We start from the raw sequence: 21046 nt of genomic DNA on the forward strand, positions 1-21046 counted from the left end.
GGTTTCTCAGCCACCACGCCTGGCCTCTACGGCTTTGTACTGTTGGGCTGGGTCTGTTTTGCTCAGGGATCAATCCGAGATTTCTGCAGGTTTCTATGCAGAATTAAAGGGTCTGCTTCTCTAGCTCTCTCCCCTCTAAGATTCCCCCACCTCCATATGCAACTCTGCAGCCTACAAAGACTCCACCCCTTTTCCTGGGCAGAAAGGCAGTATTTCTGTTAGAGTTTCAGCCTCCAGTGCTGCTGCCTGATGCTCTGTAACGGGGCATTTTTTCCACCCTGTGGAGAAAAAGTGGAGGGAAAAGTGGGAGACGCCCCCACCCCATGGGCGAGCTCATTGTATGTGTTGACTCCTCCACATTCTCCTGCTTTTGTTTCACTCCTGGATTCCTCGGGGAGCTATTTCTGTGTGTTTTGGGGAGCTCTCTCCTGTAGGCAGTGGGAGGCGGGAGTTGCAGTGGGGTGGCCCCTCGTGCTGGAGAACAGAAAGCTGGTGGCCACTGCAGCCCATCTGTTCTGGCCACATCCTCTGGGGCCACACTGAACACCGCTGACCCCCCTGCTCGTGAAAGTCATTCAGGTGATCTAAGGCAGTTTCCAGTAACTCATTCAGCAAACATGTAAAGAGCCCTTGAGTTCTAGGCCTGTGAAAGATGAGTAAGACGTCATTCCCTCCCTCTGTAGAATTCATGGTCCAGTAGCGAAGGAGGCAGACAAAACAGGCCTCCAGAGAAACCAGTGTCAAGTGTGGCTGATGATGGATTAAAATGCGAGCACAGACTGATGGGTATATAGCTAGCAAGGGCTTCGTTCTCGGGGGTGGGGGTGGGGAGGAGTCGAGGTGGCTTACAAAGCAGAATGTATTAGAGCTTATCCCTGAAGAACCAGTCGATCCCTAGGCCAAGAGTTGAAGGCAGGGCCTCCTGGCGGCTGGAATAGGATTGTGCCAGGGCCCAACAGCATGATGGTGCGTTGACGGTTCCCAGGCAGGATACAGTCCCATGGTACGGGTGTGCAGGCAAGAACCAAAGGTGCATGGGCCCAGGGAATTGGGGGACTTTGAATGTCTTCCTAAGGAGGTTCTGGCATTTTCTGTGACCTCTGCTTTCCCTTCAGCTCCATGTGGCCGGGTCAGGTGCAGGGCTCCTATTGTCCATGGGAAGCAGTGATGCCAGGTACCACCGCTGGCCCTCAGGTGCATGCTCTGTGCCCAGCGCTTGGCCTGCGGCTTTTTAAACCTCAGTGTTACACTCTCAGGTTAGCATTATTGTCCTTTACCTTCACAGTCAGAAAACACTTCAAGAGGCTGACTGATTTATCCAGATGACACTGATACTGAGGCAGAGCTTGGATGAAAGTCCGGGTTTCTGTGACTCCACACCCTGGAGTTCTGCTCCGTCACTCTGCACTAAGCTCTGGGACCTGGGACAAGAAGGCCTGTGGGGCCCTGGCCACGCCCCCTCCCTGTGCTCAGCATGGACCTTGTTGATTGTTTGCAAGGCACATTTGAATATTTCCTTTTCCTGTTTGCTTTCCCCCCTTTAATCTAGGGAAAATGAGATTGCACTTAGAATTGATGAAGTATGTAATTAGATATAATATCATTTTTAAACTAATAGCTACTGATTCAGTATGATTGAGACATTTTGTTAACAAAATGGGGGCATTTCACTGCCTTAAAACCAGTCAGCTCTCTACTGAGTAGTTCTCTCCAGGAGGCTTTTGGGTGCCTCTTAGTTCCACCAGCCTCTTCTTCTACCATCTGCTATGTCTGAGGCATTGGGTCAGGTGCTAGAAAGGTGAACACACAGACCTTCTGTCTCCGCTCTTCTGAGAACTCTCTGCACACGTGCAATGCTGGCCCCTCAGACGTGCTTCGTCAGGGAAGCCACTAGAAGCACGGGGAGAGAAGGAGGCCGGCAGATGGGGAATTTCACCAGGTGAAGGTGGGCCTGAGGCGAGGTTAGCCAGGTGAGGGTAGGGCTGAGGTGAGTTTAGCCAGGTGGAGGTGGGGCTGAGACGAGGTTAGCCAGGTGGAGGTGTGGCTGAAACTTGGGAGTGACAGGAGCAGAGTGTTGCGTGAAACGTGAGTGGGGGTGGGGACACCAGCGCGAGCAGTGCCAGCCACAGAGGCCCATGCAGCTCCCATGTGTTCAGATGGGGTGCCAGAAGAAGCCCACGGCGTGGTGTTTTACATGTCTCCTGAGCCCTCGTGGGGTGTTGTCACAGGGTCACACTGAGGCAGGCCGTGTGGAAGGAAGGGAGATTTGCATCCTAACATGCAAAGATTTTTGTCGAAAAAGACTGATGCAACGTGGTCATCTTGTATAGGTTCAGCTCCACTCAGAGGGGAGATGATTATACAGGGATGTTTACTTCCGTGGAGGCCGATGACCCAGGCACGGTGTCCCTCCGTAGATTTTCATTCACCTGCGGAATGGCTGGCATCCCAGGACCCTAATACTGTGTTTTAGCTGGCTTCCCGGTCTGGCCCGTCTGCAGCTGTTCTACAAAAGCTGTTGCAGGGCTTGACTCTGCTGGTTCTGTGGTTTCTGATGAGCCTGATGAGGGAGGCTGCCACGGTGTTCCTGAAATCCGAGTGCCAAAAACACTCTTGCCAATTTCTCTTGCTTGCTTGCTTTAGTGACATACCAGGAAAAAAAAAGTGGCCAGAGAGGTTCCATATTCTTTTCCTGTCTACCTTCGGCTCTCTGGGCCTGAGCTTTATGTCCCAGCTCTGTCTGGTGTCCACGGGATGGATTTGGACCCATCCTTTACCTCTCTCCTGCCTCTGTGTGAGGAAGGCAGGAAGATGCACTTTTCTTTGGGAACCTCAGATCTGGTCCTGGGCTCAGAAGTGGCCTCTGGGCCACTTCTCACTTGGAACAGGGGGAGGAAGCCATGCCTCACCTGTTGTCCTATGGAGGCTGCCCCAACTCTTGCGGCCAGCCATGCCTGTCTGGCCCAGGGAATGACATGTCGTGTGTCCACGTAGACTTGACTCCTGGCAGTCACTTCATTGCCTGAGCTTCAGTTTCCTCATCTGCTTTATGAAGACAAAATCCATTTCAGGCCAGGAGTGGTGGCTCATGCCTGTAATCCCAGCACTTTGGAAGGCTGAGGCAGGCGGATCATGAGGTCAGGAGTTCGAGACCAGCCTGGCCAATATGGTGAAACCCTCTCTCTACTAAAAACACAAAAATTAGCCGGGTGTGGTGGCACGTGCCTGTAGTCCCAGCTACTCAGGAGGTTGAGACAAGAGAATCGCTTGAACCTGGGAGGCAGGGGTTGCAGTGAGACAAGAGTGTGCAACTACACTCTATCCTGGTCAACAGAGCAAGACTCCACCAAAAAAAAAAAAAAAAGAAAACCAAACCATTTCAAGGATTAACCTTGGAAGGAAATGAAAATAAATGAGTTAACATATGTGATTGTTGCAAACTAAATATTCTCACTCTCTGTAGTTTATGTCCTTTACTTTCTTCTGTTGTTTCTTTTCTGTGCTACCTTGCTTGATTTCCTGTCTTCTGGACATTAGCCTTTGACATTTATTTCCATGTGGGCTTCTCTGTCCATCTGTTTGACCATCCATGACAGCAGGGAGGGGCAGGTGTGCACACCCCTGGATGAGGCTGGTGTGGGGGGTGGCGGATGAGCTGTGTATGCTCCCAGATGCAGCAGTGGGGGGCAGGTGTGCGCTCCTGCATGCGGTAGCGGGGGGCAGGTGTGCACCTGAATGCAGCCCATAGCCACTTCTTATCTGGCCCCTGCTTACCTCTCAGCTGCGTCCCTCCCCAGTCCCCTCTGTCCACTCCGATGATCATCCAGGGTCCCTGGCTGGCCTGCATGCACTAGTCCACCCGGCTCTTTGCAAGTAATGCTGCGTGTATCTGGGATGGTCCTTCTCCACCCGCAGCCCTCTACCTGCCAGCTCCCCTTACTGCATGTCTTAACTTGGTCAACACTTCTCTCCAGCTCTTCCTGAAGCTTCTCAGGCAGGATCAGTGCCTGATACTGCATACTCCTCTAACATGCTACAGGTTCTGTATCACAGCGCTTACCACAGCTTACACAAAGCCTGGCTCTCTGTTGTCCCTCTCTCTCATGGGCTTCTGAAGCTCCTGGAAAGATAAGGGCTTGTTTCTGGTTCATTTTATGTCCCCATGCACCGAGCTTAGGGCCTGCAAGATGACAGCTGTTCTCTGAATACTGCTGAGCCACCCCCAGTATGGTTTGTCCCAAGCTTCTGCCCTCAGATCTGGCCCTGGGCAGCATCCCTGTTTCTGCCGTGATGTTATGACTGCCTACCCTTGCACATTAGCTGGAGAAGTCGCGTGGTATGGTGAGACTGCAGAGCCTCGGGAGACTACAGCCGAGTGGTTCCATCAGCCTGTGTTTCACAGGAGCGGCCAGTGTCCTCTAGCTGTCCTGCAAGATCCAAATTACACAAATGTGATGGAGGCTGCCAGGGTCCCGCCTGCTTGGCAGGGTGGCCTCCCCGTTGTGGTACCCACACCTTCAGAGACCTGTTACAGCAGGTGTGGAACGTAGCCACGTCTGCGGCAGAGGTGATGGAGGCAGAAGCAGGCTCTGTGACCACCACACTGCCGTTCCTTGACCTCTCTCCTCGAGTTCAGACAGGCACTCCAGAAGAACCTAACAGAAACTGAGAGAAGCCGAGATTTAGTCGGTGCACCAGCTTTTCATTTAAGGAAGTGTGGAACCATAACCTAGCTGCCTCAGCAGGTGCTGCTGGTCCTGAACCTGGCTCCTTCACCTAGGCAGTTGCTGTGGTAGCAGATTTTTCCAGCCTACTGTGAGCTGAATATGACCCTTTGGAAAAGCAAGGAAACACTCTGGTTCTCTGTCATCTAAGGCAGAGAAACTTCAAAATAGTTTATTTTCTATTACAATTCAGAAAGCAGGAGGGAGTGAGCCCTGTTCGGGCCCCAGCTGGGTGCCCTGCCCTGGGCCCACTTAGGTCGCTCACTGGCTCCTGGCTGCCACTGTATAGGCAGTGGCTCCTTTCTTTACGGACCAGGAGGGAGGCTCAGGGACAGGGTGACTTGCCCAAGGGCACAGCAGATTAGAAGTAGACCCAGGCGGAAACCAGGTCTTTCAGACTTTAAACGGATAGCAGAAAAGTGGTAAAGAATCTTTGTTTGTTTGTTTGTTTGTTTTGTTTTGTTTGAGACAGACTTTCACTCTATCACTCAGGCTGGAGTGCAGTGGCATGATCTTGGCTCACTGCAACCTCTACCTCCTGGGTTCAGGTTATTCTCCTGCCTCGGCCTCCAGAGTAGCTGGGATTACAGGTGTGCACCACCATGCCCGGCTGATTTTTGTATTTTTAGTAGAGATAGGGTTTTACCATGTTGGCCAGGCTGGTCTCAAACTCCTGACCCCAAGTGATCTGCCTGGTTTAGCCTCCCAAAGTGCTGGGATTACAGACATGAGCCACCGTGCCCCAGTGGTAAAGAATCTGATAGGTATTTTACTCTTAATACAAACGTCTTCAGAATTTTCAGTGAGGAGCATTGGAGAAAAACCAAAAACCCACCTTTAGAGACAGAGTAAATCTGGAAGAGTGTTGGAACGATTCCCAGCACTAGGCGGAAGTGTCCGGGCAATGCCATGCTGCGCCTGGGGTCTGAGCGGGTCACGAAGGGTAAAACCAGGGAGCATGCAGACCGTGCTGCCTTGGGCCCTCGAGCCACTGCTTTCCTGCACATGGGGTCCTCCGCACCTGCTCTGGGCCACACGCTGGTAGCATGGGGGCAGCAAGTTGAAGAAAACAGCTCTGACACAACCAAGGTGAGGATGGAGTGGAGACGCAGACACCCTGATATTAGCTTGAGTGAAGTGTTACCTATGAACACGGTCAGTGGGTGAAAATAATGCCCAGAACATCTCGTATTTATTTTGCATTTTATACCTTCACAGAATATCTTCATAAAAGCTACCTAGTTTGATCTTTATCACGGTAACTTCCTTTAATAGCCATACTTTTTAATAACAGCTTTATTGAGATTTGATTTGCACACAAGGCAGTTTACCCATTTAAAGCGTATGGCTCAGTGATTTTTGTTTATTCACAGAGTCGTGCCACCATCACCATCGTCCACTTTAAAACTTTTGAATTGCTCCCAAAAGCATTAGAATAGCTATAATTGTTTTGAGCATCAATTATGTGCCAAGTGGTTCAAATCAATTCTCCCAAATCCTGACTAGCCCTGCAATATAGGAGATCCACGTTGTGGATCAAAAACCAAGGCCTGGGGACACTCAAGTGACTTGCCTTTGGTCATAAAACAAATAGGTGAGAAGAGGGTTGCGCTCCAGTCTGTGTTGCTGCAAGCCCATGCCCGTTCCTCTGCGCAGCGCCCCATCCCAAACGCAGCCCTGCAGCCGGGACACTCGCCCCAGTGCCAGACCCTCAGGGAGTGGAGAGCAGTGGTGGGCGCCTGAGCTCTGCCTGCTGACTCCAAGGCCTGGCCCTGCATGTTGTGCTTCAGAGGCCATGGGGAATGAGGCCCTGGGCACCGGCTCCTCCCTGCTTTTGCTTTTGCTGGACCTGTGGCCGTTTGGACCCAGCAGGCCAAGCAGTCCTCAGGAGGCCTCTGCAGAAGGAAATCAATTAAACACGACCCGTGGTGCAGGAGCCCAGGTCTTGCGCTGCCTTCTGCCGTTTGAAGAGGGAGGGCAGCCAGCAGCCAGTGGCATTAGGTGAATTCCATTTTCTTAAGCACTATTTTCTGCGCTGAAGAAAACAGTACTTAAAGGTCCTAAAATAAACATTGATCCGGAGAAGTGCAAGCGGAGGGGCTGTGCTTCCCACGGCAGTGCTGGCTGGGATGGAGGGAGAAGCTCCTGACGTCGGGCACTTCCGAGCTGAGAACAGGCACTGCTCAGGGAAGGCGGTGTCTGGCTGAGTCCTAAAGCACAAGGGGAGCTGGCTCCATGGTGGGAGGGCTGGGGAGGGCCCCTCGCTCTGGCTGTCTTGCTCACGCTCTGGTGACTGGTGGGTGATTTCTACTCGTATGAACTCAGTACACCTCTCTGTGACGTGAGGGTGGTGATATAGGATCTCTGTAAGCATAAAATGAGATGCTGTGTATTTGGGGCTTTCCCAGTGCAGAGTAGGGGGCTCTTCACAAGTTCCCTCTGTGGGAGACCAGCCAGGCCGATTGATCGAGGAAGCAGAGTGCTCAGAGCACACCATCTCTCTTCGGAGAAGCCACCTCCGCAGCAAGAGGCCACCGTTCCCTGATGCTCACTCTACTCCCAACCCTTGGCCTTCTCTGAACTCCCAGAATCCAAACTGAAGAAACAATGGGCCCCACTCAACCTCCAATTTGCAGTGAGGAGCTCAAGATTCAGAAAAACGAGATGCCTCCGAATCATAGACTGACATGATTGAAGGAGTGCCAGGCTCTGCCTCACGCTTGCACCTCCTCAAGTTTCTCCCATTGAGGGTTTTTCTAGCCCTACGGGGAGCAAAGGACAGGACGGCAGACTGCCTGGCCCCAGGCCACAGCTTGTTTGTTTGCAGCACGGACCTCTGGCAGAGCTCTCAGTCCCCTAACTGCATGGGCCACAGCTGGCTGTGGGGGTGCTGGGCTGCTTGTTAACAATGAGCGGTATTATCTCCACGCACCTGTCAGCGTGTGTGCCCGAGTTCAGGCGATAGGGACGGCTCTCTGGACCCTTATAGTCGATACTTACCACAGGTTCCTGGCTCCTGCCAGCCTGGCTTTGAATTCTCCGTCTCCCATTTACCATCTCTGTGACCCTGGGCAAGCAACTTTATTTTCTGCAACAGGCGGATCTGCTCCCTCCCAGGGCTGCTGCGGGGATGGAGGTGGTGGCGTGGTGGCCACAGAGCCTGTTGCTTGGCAGCGGGGCGGGCCCACGGCAGGCCCAGGGGACAGGGGCACCATTGCTTTGGTGTTGGTGCAGTCCCTGATGGTGGTGTGATTGGATCACCTAGAGCTTTGACTTTCAGAATACAGCTTATCTTTCCCCTTCAATTGAAAACAATAATGAGGAAGGATTTCTCTTTTTTACCATTAATTGATCTAGGAGGCTGAAGGAGAAAATGATCCTCTCTTGGGATGTGATCCATATGTCCGTGTTCACGCCATTTCCTTGTCTGCTCAAAGTCCCTTCTCATTCGGGATGGACGAGTCAGGAAGCTGATGCTTCCCTCTCACGTGGCGTTGTACTTCCGTACAACACAGAGCGTAGGCTGGTGTTCCGCACAGGCAATAGATTCCCTTATGATGTACCACATACATTTGCAAAAGTAGTCCTATAACTAACAACTATCTCTCAATGAAAGTTCAGTTGAATTACATGCGGCCAGTCCCCTGAGATCCGACTCCTTGATTTGTACTTAAATGTCATTGTGACTTCCCTGGTGAGGCTATCAGCTGTTCAAAGACTGAATTGTATGATCTGGTATTTTAAAAACCACCATTTTTTTATAGACTCTTCAAAAATCACAGCACCTTTTTTTAGTGCCAACTCTTGACTATTATTGTCACATTTGGCCATAAAATTAAACGTGAGAATTGGCATTCAATAATCGTATTAATTTTATTTAACTCTGCCTTCAGAGATGAACAGAATCAAGTAGCAGTGGAGTGTCGCGTTCCGAGGAGCAGATGGAGGGCCGGCCCTGCGTCTGGTGTTTGAAAAGAGGCCCCTCCTTGGCCTTGCTTTTTCACTTTGCAACCTTAGGTCATCTTAGCACCTCTGCTCCTTAGTCTCTTCATCTGTAACGCGGGGTTCAGAATCATGACAGCAGCCACTATTTATAGAGTGCTATTTATGTACCAGATACTTTGCTGACCGTTTGTATCCACCATCTATCTTATTTAATCTACACTAAATCGTACAAAATGGGGTTTATCAGCCTCAATCAGATTTTAGAAACTAAACCACATTGTTTTGCACCTTGTGAAGAAGTTTAAAATTGTGAGCGAATGTGACTATTCCAGGAGGACAGTGTCCTGAGGGGGTTTATGTAGTTGGACAAGCCTCCTAGAAGAGCCATAGTTTGATTGTGTGTTTTCTAGGCCTGTACGAAAGTAATTGCACTGACCTAAATATAAGCTTCCCTGAAGTCCTGCCTTGGAAGATTTGTGTGGGCCTGGTCCTTTCCTCCATCTGGGATTTAAATCTATTCCTTTTAGGGAATCTCTAGAGAGCATTTCAAAGTGCCAAGTGCATTTACACGCACAAGCCCCTGCCTCACAGAGTGACCAGTGACCCGGCTAGTATGAATCTTATTTTCCAAAAGGAAGTTTGGGTGCAGAGAAGCTATGGCTTGTGTGGAAGAGACGCAGGTGACTCAGACAGCCCTTCCCTCACAGAGCTCCCAGCCCAGGACCAGAGATTGCTCTCTGGTTCAGCAGACAGCGGTGGCAAGGACTGGCCTGTTGTCCCCTCTGCCCATTCAGCGAAGATGTCTCTGCCCTGATGTTCCCTGCAAAAGCCCTCCTGTTCTGCAGAGAATCCTGGACTGGGAGCCCAGACTCAGATTCTTGTCTTGGTCAGACATGAACAGCAGGTAATATGCCTTGTCCTCAGCATGAAGTCCTTACTTTATTAAAAATGGAAACAAGGCTGAGCATGGTGGCTCATGCCTATCATCCCAGTATTTTGGGAGGCTGAGGTGGGAAGATCAGTTGAAGTCAGGAGTTCGAGACCAGCCTGGGCAACATGGTGAAACCCCATCTCTACTAAAAATACAGAAATTAGCCAGGTGTGGTAGTATGCGCCTGTAATCCCAGCTACTCGGGAGGCTGAGGCACGAGAATCGATTGAACCCGGGAGGCGGAGGTTGCAGTGAGCAGAGATTGCACCACTGCACTCCAGCCTGGCCGACAAAGCAAGACTCTATCTCAAAAAAAAAAAAAAAAAAAAAATCAAAATAATAACATTAGAACCCACTGTAGCGAAAAGGCATCACTCAAAGGCTGTTACCATACTGGGCAGACCCCTGGGCCAGGTCTGGCACCGCCACCCTCTGGGAGCCCGCCCAAAAGGCCATTCCTGCCAACACCCGCTGCAGACGAGGCAGGTGACTTGACCGTTAGTTCTGCGCAGGTTTCCTCACTCACCTTTTCCACGCAGTTTCCAAATATAATGATTTCCCACCACTTTGCTGTGGCTTGTCAGAGCATCAGCCATGGTTCCGAATCACTTTTTGGATACGTTCTGATGGGAAATTGAATATTCCATCAGAAAATGAATATTCTCTGATGTGTCACTCACCCCAACATAAGACCTCACCTGTGTGTTTAAGCTTAAACCCAGGGTGAGGAGGGATGTGCTGCCGCATGCAAACCACACCTGCAGGTGAGCAGGCTTCTGAGGCCGCGGGGGCCAAGTGCTGAGGACGGTGGCATGAATGTGGCATCACAGTGTCCTTGCTTTGTTGTTGTTATGAAAAGCAACTTGCTCATTGAGAAAGTCGTTACGGAGCCATCAAGGCACTCAGGTGGTCATGGAGTGTGGGCTGGTGATGGTAGACCCTGCTGCTGGTGCTAAGAACTTGCAAACCCTCCCAGCTGTTAGGTGCAGGTGGCGCTGACTGCATTCCGCAGAGATGCTCAGGGAAGTGCCAGGCCTCGCCCCAAAGTCACCTCCAAGCCGAGCTGGGCATCCAGCCCAGGTGGTGGGCTCCGAAGCCTGCCGCCATCTCCCGCTGTGCTGCCACCCGGTACCCACCATAATGGACAGGCCACTGCCAGCCACACCTCAGCACCTTCCACCCTTCCCCTCTGGAAGACAACGACTGCAGTAGGTGGTCTCAACTTCGGGCCCCTTGGTGGCCCTGGGTTTCTTCCTTACCTTCCAACACCCAGGTGTCCCTGCCTGCAGGTCGTCTCCCTGTGAGCCTCTCAGCCAAGTGCCACCACCCCACAAGCCCTCTGGCACTCCCTGTGGGGCAGACACCCTGTCTACCTCTCTCCAGCCACCCACCATCATCGGGAGCTCTACTCTCCACATGAGTGACAAGCCTCAAACCTAATGGCCTTGGCTCTCATTTAAAGTTCTGGCAGTGCTGCCACTGAATATAGAGCAAGGTCACCTACCAGGGCAGCCAGCCAGGGGCTCTCACCTTCTATGATGCAGGCCTTGCAGCTGCTGCACACAACACAATGGTGTCTTCCGGCAGAGGTGACCTCAGGTGTGAGGACTCCTCCATGGGAAAACCTATTGCAGTTTGCCAGGTTAACAGTCACAGGGCTGCCATCACTTCCTGGTGGGGAGGAACCAGGAGAAGGGGGCTTGGGTTTAGGGGCTGTGCCTGGGACCACGTGGATAGAAGTATTAGAGGTGGATAGAGGTATTAGGTAGAGCTCCTCTGTGGTTTGGGAAATTCATCCTTGGCTCTCGGAATTCTGGCAATAGGACTTGAAGCTGGTTGACCTTAGGTGAGTCACTCAATTTCTTGGTAGGCCAGTTTTGTCACTGCAGGAAAAGGAATGCTGCCTTTGTCGCCCGTCCCAGGGCTGCAGAGGAGAGGGTGATTATAAATGTGGGAAGCGGTTGGCCATTAACACAAGCAGCAGAGGCCTGTTGGGGGCAGGGTCTCTGCAGTTCCAGGGTCTCTGTCCCATGCTGCTCTGCAAACAGCATGAGCAAGAAATGATCTCTCATTAGGTGTCCTGCCCAAGCAAAGCAGAGCCGAGTAAAACTCAAGACAAAACACAGAGGACGGAGTCTGTGACCCAGGCTCTGAGCGAGGCTTGCTAGCTCCGTGGTGTCGGGCCAGATGGCTTGGACACTGAGAGCTGCAGCCTGTCATCTGTAACATGAAGCAGAGCACGGCCTTCCCTGGGCTGGCTGTCAGTTAAAAAAGATGAGCATGCACACAGAACACCCAGGGCCGGGCTTGGCACACAGCACGTGCTCCTTACATTTTGTTTTCTTCCCTTTTCTGTTTTATGGGCAGAGTTGGCTACAGTTTTGTTAAGGTTGGAGGTGGGTAATAGAGTATGATGATTACTCAACCAGAAATTGTTTGAAAGATACCCCCAGATAATCACACAAATGTAGTTCCAGTGGCCGCAGCATCCGGTGTGTGCTCTGACCCAGGGAGCTGCCTGTTGGCTGCTTCTCCCTTCCGTGTTCAACAGGAAGAGAACTTGGTACAGGGGACTATTGTCAAACTCAACTGAGAGGTGAAAGTTATTAGTTCCTTTTGGATTATCAAGCAGTGAACTTAAGCTGGCCTTTTTAGCAAAACTTAGGAAATATTCTGACCTTTTGTTTGAAGAGAGCACTAGTTTGCTTCAATCTGCCTCTGAGGTGGGGAAGTAAGAGGAGCTTTTTGCTGGGTGGAAAATTAGAAGCTCTCGCTGCACGGGTAGGTTACTCACAAGGGAAGAAAGAGACATGGTTAGTAAGCTTCTGAAAAAATGTTCAACCTGAGGGGGAATTCAGACCTGCACATTCAAACATCAGTGAGGTGGCATTTTGCCTATTACTGCAGAGATTAAAAACTGATCATCGCCAGTATTGGCCGTGGTGCAGAGAGGGAGACAGGCCTGTCCGTGCTGCTCAGGGATGAGCTTCTGGAAGATTCCTCTGAGCCTGAAGCACCTCACACCCTCCAATCAGTGGCGCCACTTCTGGAAACAGATCCTGAGAGTCAGTCATAAGTGCAGACAGAAACACTCAGCACAAAGGTGTTTGTCAGGCCTTTTTCTACAGCAGTCATTTTTTTTAAAACGTGAAAAAGAGCAGGGAGTCCAAAAAGTAGGAGAACCGTTCTGTAGGCTACGACACACCCTAAGATAGAATATTTCGCAGACTAATTTTTAATGATGGGAATATGTTCATGGCATATTAAAGGAATAAAACAAGACGTCAAACTATGTGTGTGGTGTATTTCTTTGTGTATATGATACATCATGATTTATATATGTAGTGATTTTAAACTATGTTAAATACAAATACTTAGGGAAAAGACTGTAAAGATATTAACATTGGAGTATAATATTTGAATGCTTTTATTTTCTTTTTTATGCTTTTTCTGTCTTCCAACTATTTAAGCTATCTACTTAGATAACCAGAAAATAATAGTAAAAGTGATTTTTTAAAAAGCCATATTTTGCAACAAAAGCACCGTTCTCTGCTTACGGGGAGCGTCTCTAGCTCTTCTGGGGCTCAGCCCCGCACATGATGCCTCAGGCCGAATGCTAGAGATTTATTGACACTGCAGTAGTTCTTTCCCAAGCTGTCCTGGAGACCGAGACTACTTCTTTGGGTTTAATCTTGTCTTTATATCCCCTTAAGAGCAGGTCCTCTTATTTCTTGCTTGTTCAAGGGACTAGCCACAGAGGCCAATTAGAGCATGGTTTTGCTGAATATTTTGGCCGTAGCACAGTCTGTGCAATAATAAAAAAGGCCTACTTTTCTTTTTTTTTTTTTTTTTTTTTTTAGACGGGATCTCGCTCTGCCATTTAGGCTGGAGTGCAGTGGCACCATCTTGGCTCACTGCAACTTCCGCCTCCTTGGTTCAGGTGATTCTCCTGACTCAACCTCCTGAGTAGCTGGGACTACAGGTGTGCGTCACCACGCCTGGCTTATTTTTGTATTTTTAATAGAGATAGGGTTTCAGCATGTTGGCCAGGCTGGTCTCAAACTCCTGACCTCAAGTGATTCTGCCTGCCTCGGCCTCCCAAAGTGCTGGGATTACAGGCATGAGCCGCTGTGCCTGGGCCAAAACGCCTACTCTTATCCATTGACTGATGAACCCTCAGTCATTGTATTAGTTTGTTTTCACACTGCTGATGAAGACGTACCAGAGACTGGGCAATTTAGAAAAGAAAGAGGTTTAATTGGATTTACAGTTCCACATTGCTGGGGAAGCCTCACAATCATGGTGGAAGGCAAGGAGGAGCAAGTCACGTTGTACATGGGTGGCAGCGGGAAACTCCCCCTTATAAAACCATCAGATCCTGTGAGATTTATTCACTACCATGAGAACAGTATGGGGGAAACTGGCCCCGTGGTTTAATTATCTCCCACCAGGTCCCTCCCACAACACGTGGGAATTATGGGAGTACAATTCAAGATGAGATTTGGGTGGGGACACAGCCAAGCTATATCATTCTGCCCCTGGCCCTCCCAAATCTCATATCTTCACATTTCAAAACAAATCATGCCTTCCCAACAGTCCCCAAAGTCTTAACTAATTTCAGCATTAACTCAAAAGTCCACAGTCTAAAGTCTCATCTGAGACAAGGCAAGTCCCTTCCGCCTGTGAACCTGTAAAATCAAAAGCAAGCTAATTATTTCCTAGATACAGTGAGGGTACAGACATTGGGTAAATACAGCCATTGCAAATGAGAGCTGAAGGGGGCTGTGGGAGGGGCACGCCCACCTGCCTGAGAAGGAAAGGGTGGGGGGAGGAGGCAGGCAGCACTCAGAGGATAAACAGGAAGTTCCCAGTGGGCCGATGGGTCCCCAGGGTTAAATAATTGTCAGCGTTCTCCATGACTGTCTGCACAGGACTGTAAGTCGCCATCCAGCTCACTGTCTATGGCACATTGGTTCTTCCCTGCCTTGCTGTGTTATGGAACTGAAATTTTTGTCTGGGGTAACACAGGTCTTCCCAGAGGTTTGAAGCAATGACTGTGTCTTCAGCTCCAAATTGTGTGTTGAACCAGCTCTGAAGTCAGGGCCACCTTGGGAGTCTATTATTTCATTTTCTTGGAATGAATCCATTATGAATTACTAACGATAATGATTCATTATAGTGTCTCACGCTGGCATGTGCTGATTCTCCAACAACCGACAGAAATTGCCCTGCTGATGAATTCTCTGCTGTGTTTTCCGCTTTCTCGTAGAATGGCTATTCAAGTGGACAAGTTCAACTTTGAGAGTTTCCCGGAGTCCCCTGGGGAGAAGGGGCAATTTGCAAACCCCAAGCAGCTGGAGGAAGAGCGGCGGGAAGCCCGAGGCCTGGAGATCCACAGTAAGCTGGGCATCTGCTGGAGAATCATATCCTTTTCCGGGGGCCACCTGGGCCTGGGGGCACCTTTGCTCAGGGTTCTGACCTCTGAGAAAGACCCGTGAGGGTCTTAGCTATTGAATTTTCACCACAGATAGCTCAGAAATGCTGTGGCAAGGAGATGTGGACCAAAGGCTTGGCATTTCCTTAACCTCTTAACGCTTCGAAGGAAAGGTCTTCTCGGAGCCGGTGGTGCTCTAGTCTTTGGATCACATGCTTCTTGCCAGTGTTGATATTCATGTTAGTGACAGGTTCTAATGGCCACCTATCAGTGCCGGGCTCGGGGGGGTTCACAGACTGACAGCTGAAAACGCGAGCGCAATTGTCTGAGAAACTGAAATCGGATTGTACAGCTTACCGAGGCATGAAGATGCCGTTTTGAAAAGGCGAAGAGAGTTTTCAGAAGGATTTTGTGCTATAAACACAGTGTTTCACAAAGTCACGGAGCCTGGTCTGGACTTCAGATCAATGCCTGACTCCTCGCAGACACTCCGCTGACTGACCCAGCGCTCTGGAGAAGCCCAGGTTCCTTCATGTGTTTGTTCAGCCATCTTTGGAGAGCACCTGCTTTGGAGTCAGGCGTTCTGCAAGGCGTTTAAAAGGCTGAGACGCAAAGACAAGGTCTCCCTGCAGTTGTTTGTCTAGTAGGAAGTGGCTGTGTCCTCTGGGAATTAAACACTGCTGGGGAGCAAGGACAGAGCCCCCCGCCGAGTGCTGTAGGTTCAGAAGCCACTGGGTGGGGGCATTCAAGGAAGGCTTCATAGAGGGGGTGAAGCTGTTGAGTGGCTGCTGAAAGTGGATAGAAGTTTGTTACAGGGACAAAGGTAGGAAATAGCCCCAAAATACTGAGGCATGAGAGCCCATCTCCAGGGAGGGGACAGCTCTGATGGGAATGTCTGTTCATGACCTCAGTCCTGCACACATTCTGCAGACATGGGGATACACGCATTGCTCCATTGTGTGGTCTGGGATCCTTCCAGATGGCCTCCTGGATTCCGAAAGGGCCCTCACTCTACACAGCATAGGTTCCAGAACCTGAGGTCAATTCCTTTGTTCAAGCTAAAGGGATTTTGGGCCTAGCAGACCCACTGTCTCCAAAGAGTTTGTGAGAAAATAAGGACTTTACATGTAGATGGAAAGTTTTGTGAACCAGACACGAAAAATAGAGTGCTTGGGGACTCACGGAGTGAACAGGGGCAGTCTGTTGTGGAGTTACAGGCGTTTGTCTCTGGTACAGAGAGAAGTAAAAAGGTGGGGATAATGGGAGTTGTCTTTCTCTTGCATTCCCCTCAGAGCTCGGCACAAAGTCAGGGTTCAGCCAGTTCTTAATAAGCAAAATGCTATAGCAAGGAAGCAAGTCAGACTAGTTCCCACCCATCACCCCATTTATCTCCTCCACATCTCCCTGACCAGCACTGTGGCTCCCACGGAGGAAATTGAGTCTCAGCCATGATGGGTAGGGCCAGGGACCAACCCAGGTAAGTTTGCCGGCAAAGTGCTCACCCCTCAAGTCTCAGACTTCAAACGAGAAGGCTCCGCAGACAACTCCCACACTGTCAGGCTGGGGAAAGGAGGGACCCCTGGCGCTTACCTCCTGGCGTCTATGCTGGGTCTTGGGTCTTTCTGATGGGCCCATGTTTCTGGTAATCTTTCTGTCTTTCTGTTGGGTCTTTCTGATAGGCTGAGGGTTGGAGAGGCTCTATGTGAGGCAGGAGGCATCTCTCACTCGGGGTCTGAGATTCAGCTTCGGCTGGGAGCCCCGTGCAGAGCAAAGCGGTCCTGGATGGGTCTGATGCAGCCCCAGCTCAGCGCCAGCAGCACCAGTGGAGGAAGGGGCAGGTGCATCGTGTGCCTGGCAGGAGATTATTCATTCTCCTGAATGATCTCTCTCTGCGCTCAGATAAAAGCCAGAGCCCTAGGATGGTTGGGATTTTGACCTCTGTGTCCCCACACTTCACAGAGTTTGAGCCCTGCCCTCCCCTCCCAGGGTCTCATTGTGCTGGGCACACAGGGGCATCCTGCTAGTGTCAGAGCTGCTGCCTCCCAGACACCACCCTGGGCTGGTGCTGCCCTGGGCCGTGTCGCCGTTGTCAGCAACCTGACTCCTGGGGTGGTTTCATCATCCCGTCCTCCTGTCTTGCAGATGAAAACTGCGACTCCACTTTACAAAGAGAAAGTGGCGTGGCCAGCTCCTGCACCCCATAGCTTGTCCGCAGCCTGCAGTCCCCGCCCAGCACATGTTGCCTTCAAATGGGATGATAGTGGCCCACAGACCTCTAGTGTTCTTTGAAAACCAGTATCAAAAAAGTACAAAATGTCTTTGCATTTGACTTCTCTATTTTCTGTATATTTGCTTAATAATTCATGTAACACATATTTATTGATTGCCTACCATGTGCTGGGCACACCTGCCCCATGCATTTTCTGATGGGAAGTTTCTGAGAGCTTGATTGTCCCTGTAGGCACATTTAATGAAAGAGAGTTAACATTAAGGACATTCTCTCTCTCTCTCTCTCCCTCTTCCTCCCTCCCTCCCTCCCTCTCTTTCTCTCCCTCTCCTCTCCTCTCCCTCCCCCTCACTCTCATCTGTTAATGACATCTGGCGTCAGAGGAATAGCAGAATTTTGCTATTGTAAACCTGAATTCAAGCAGATGGAAAGACCAAAGATTGAATTGGCTAATAATTTCATTATACATTTTAATAATATTTTCTAAACATTTCGACTTTGTGCGAACGTCGAGGCTTAATTTGACACCCATCCATTGTTGTAGCAATTGCCCACCTGTAGCACATGGGTCTGAGTAGATGCGTTTTAAAGGAAATTGGGGATCTTGCACTGGGTAGATGCACACCTGTCTACGCAGCATCTACAATGACACGATGGGCAGCCCGGGGCTGCCGGGAGCTCTCGCCCCACTCTTCACTTGTTAATGACAGATATGATACAGATTTGCTTGTTCGTAGGAGGTGAGCCCTGGAGATGTCCCCATCGAAGGGAAGGGGAAGATACAGAGGTGGGTACTTGCAGTGCAGTGTTATGGGGCTGATGGGAGCTTCCCTCAGGTCGCGGCCGGCAGGAGTGGGTGGAGATCTCAACCCATTCCCGGAGAGGGCCCAGGCCCAGGGCGCAGCATGTGGCATGCTGTCCTCGGCATGGGACCCAGAAGGCAGACTATGAGCGTGGCCAGATTGATGTCTTAGAAAGCCACGCTGGCCACAGTGTGACAAGTGGGTTTGCAAAGACACAGGCGCCCCTGGGGACACTGGTGGGTTGAGGAGCCACTGCATGAGCAGCTCTAAGTCAGGAACCAGGAGGGCCTGAGCGAATGGAGCACGCAGGAAAAAAGCGTTGAGGGACCACGAGGGCTTGAACAAAGGGAGCGGCATGGGAAGAAAGTGCAAAGGCGACCACTCATCACCGAGACTCTGCAGGGTTCAGACAGGGGTGGCCTCTGAGCGCCTGTCCCTTCCCCTCTCCTTCCCAATCCTCTCTTCCCCATCCTCTCTTCCCCCATCTCTCCCTCCTGCCCCTCCCCCTTTTCCTTCCCTACTTAATTTCTGTCGAAACAGAGAGTTACACTTAGTAGTCTCCTTGTTCTTGTCCCTCCCTTCAGCCCCTGTGTGTGAGTGGGCCCCCCAGGCACTCCTCCTAGAGTGCTGGAGGGCTGTGGGTGGCCTCTGAGTAGCCCCCAGCTCTGCTGACCAGCTCCTCCCACTCTGAGACCGGGCAGGTTTATCATAAGGAGCCCAGGGCCAGAGAAATTACCATGAAGACACCTAGGATTGTGTCCCAAGGCACTGGCCGGGCACGAGGTCCTGTCCCTGCTATGGACAGGGCAACCTGTTATGGGGGAGGTGGCCCAGGGTGGTCAGCCGTCCTGCTTCCGGTGGGGGTTCACATTCTGGTGCTGGGCCGGACCGGATGAGCTAATGGGTTAGGTACCCTTTTTTCTTTTCTTCTTTTTCCTTTTTTCTTTTTTTTTTTTTTGAGGCAGAGTCTCACTTTGTCACCAGGCTGGAATACAGTGGCAGAATCTCGGCTCACTGTGATCTCTGCCTCCTGGGTTCAGGAGTTCCCCCTGCCTCAACCTCCCGAGTAGCTGGGACTACAGTTGCGCACCAACACGCCTGACTAATTTTTTTGTATTTTAGTAGAGACAGGGTTTCACCATGTTGGCCAGAATGGTCTCAATCTCCTGACCTCGTGATCCGCCCGCCTCGGCCTCCCAAAGTGCTGGGATTACAGGCGTGAGCCACCGCGCCCGGCCGGATACCCTTTTTTTCTTTAGGAAATCTCTTTTCTTAAACCCTATTTATCATTCTTCTTCTTGTTATGACTATGAAAACCACTTCTTGTGTGGCTGCTCTGTGTTAGCTACTGTATAGCAAGCTGTCCTCACTACCTGCCACCAAGCCTGGGGCTGCGTATCCCATGAGAGGCCGGGAAACCTGATCAGACACAGGCAGGTCCCCGCCTTTCTCCCACCAGTCCCTGCCCCGGGTGACCTTGGTCATGGCCACCTTCTCTCTCTGCTTCTCTGTTCTCATCACCAAGTGGGGACTGCAAGGGCTTCTGCTTCCCCAGAGCTGCACAGGGCGAGTCCCTGCTCCTGCGGTGCACTCAGGGGAAGCACCCTCCCTGTGTCCCTCCCTGTCATGCATACGCCAAGTTGGAGGGCCTCTGCTGTCTTCGTGCATTTATCCTTATTCTATCCCAGGATCAAAGTTTCCACAAAGGACTCCTCATGCTCACATATCTCTTAAGCCCTTTCTTCCACATTTCCTAGGCTTTCTTGCCCACATTAGCCTGCTGGTTTTAAAGAGACTCCTTCCCCCCAGCCCCTCGACCCAGACCTCTCCTGCTTGATAAGAGCGTGCTTGTTTGTAATGTCTGTGTGATTTCCCTGGAGGACGGGGACATCTCTTCCTGGTACAGGCAGCATCTGGCCCAGAGAGCCGGACTTATTTGCTATACAGCAATGCTTTTTTGGATGAAACCTACCCTTCCTTTCAGCTCCTTGGAATCCTCTTCTTTTAAGCTTCTTCTTACCCTCCAGCTACCAGTACTGGACTGTTTTACGAAACTTGGGGAACCTTAGCATAGCCAACTCTCTGTGAACTCTGTTAATAGCAGATCATAGCCTTTACCACATGATCTAGAAATCTTCTATATTTGACTCTGGGGTAGGACTAATGATGTCACATTGTTGAGGACTGGAGCCTAGGGTCAGAGGCTGGCCCTGCCCCTTCCAGCATCCAGAAGGGGAGGCCATGTGACCTGAGGGCCACGTCCTCAACTGTGCAGCTGGTGTGACAAAACCTGCTGCAGACCGTTGCTGTCAGGATGAGTTCTAAGAATCATCAGCCTTTCTGATCACCTATGGGTGAGCAGAAGCATTTTCCTTACCCCAAATCTGCAAAGCAGGTAGTATCTACCCCTTTCAAAAAAATTAATAAATTTTAGAAGTTCAGTAACTCACCAGAGATTGTGCAACTAGATTGTGCAAAACTTGTTATTTTCCCGTTGACTGCTTCAACTAAGGTCACACCTGCAAGGTGCAGACATAGCTCCTGGCCCTGGAAGGCATCAGCAAATGTGAATCCCCCTTGCCCGTTTCCTGCTGGGAGACCTCATGCCACGCTGCGACCTGACCTCAGGTGAGGTCCTCCTCACTCATCCTTCAGAATGGACCTCACTGTCTGCTCCTCAGAGCTTTCTCTGCCATCAGCCACCCTCCCATCTCGCCCTGGCTGCAACAGCCCCTTCCCTTGGGCTCCTGTGACACCCACTACTTTATTCTTGTTAGTTACAGTCTTTAAGTAGTACGGAAAATGAGTTTTTCCTGCAGGTTTTCTCCCTTGCCAGATTGTGCCGTCTTGAGGTCAGGTGGAATCCAGTTCATCCAACAGCTGTTACTGAGGAGCTACCATGTGCCAGAGGTTGGACTGAACACCAGGGCACACCAGATGCTCAAAATCAGATGTGGACCCCACTCTGATAGTGTGTATTCT

At 50.8% G+C, this 21046-nt stretch overlaps 1 protein-coding gene across 1 annotated transcript in view; it reads left to right on the forward strand.

Moving 5' to 3' along the window:
• Positions 1–21046, forward strand: part of LOC105543802 (trafficking protein particle complex subunit 9-like) — a 265773-nt gene that overhangs the window by 74630 nt on the left and 170097 nt on the right. Inside the window, exon 2 of the mRNA XM_011985916.1 lies at positions 14870–15023. Coding sequence (XP_011841306.1) covers positions 14871–15023 — 153 coding nt within the window. The 5' untranslated portion in view covers position 14870. The remainder of the gene's footprint in view (positions 1–14869; positions 15024–21046) is intronic.

Source organism: Mandrillus leucophaeus, unplaced genomic scaffold, assembly GCF_000951045.1.
Source record: "Mandrillus leucophaeus isolate KB7577 unplaced genomic scaffold, Mleu.le_1.0 Scaffold1076, whole genome shotgun sequence".
Lineage (NCBI taxonomy): Eukaryota > Metazoa > Chordata > Mammalia > Primates > Cercopithecidae > Mandrillus > Mandrillus leucophaeus.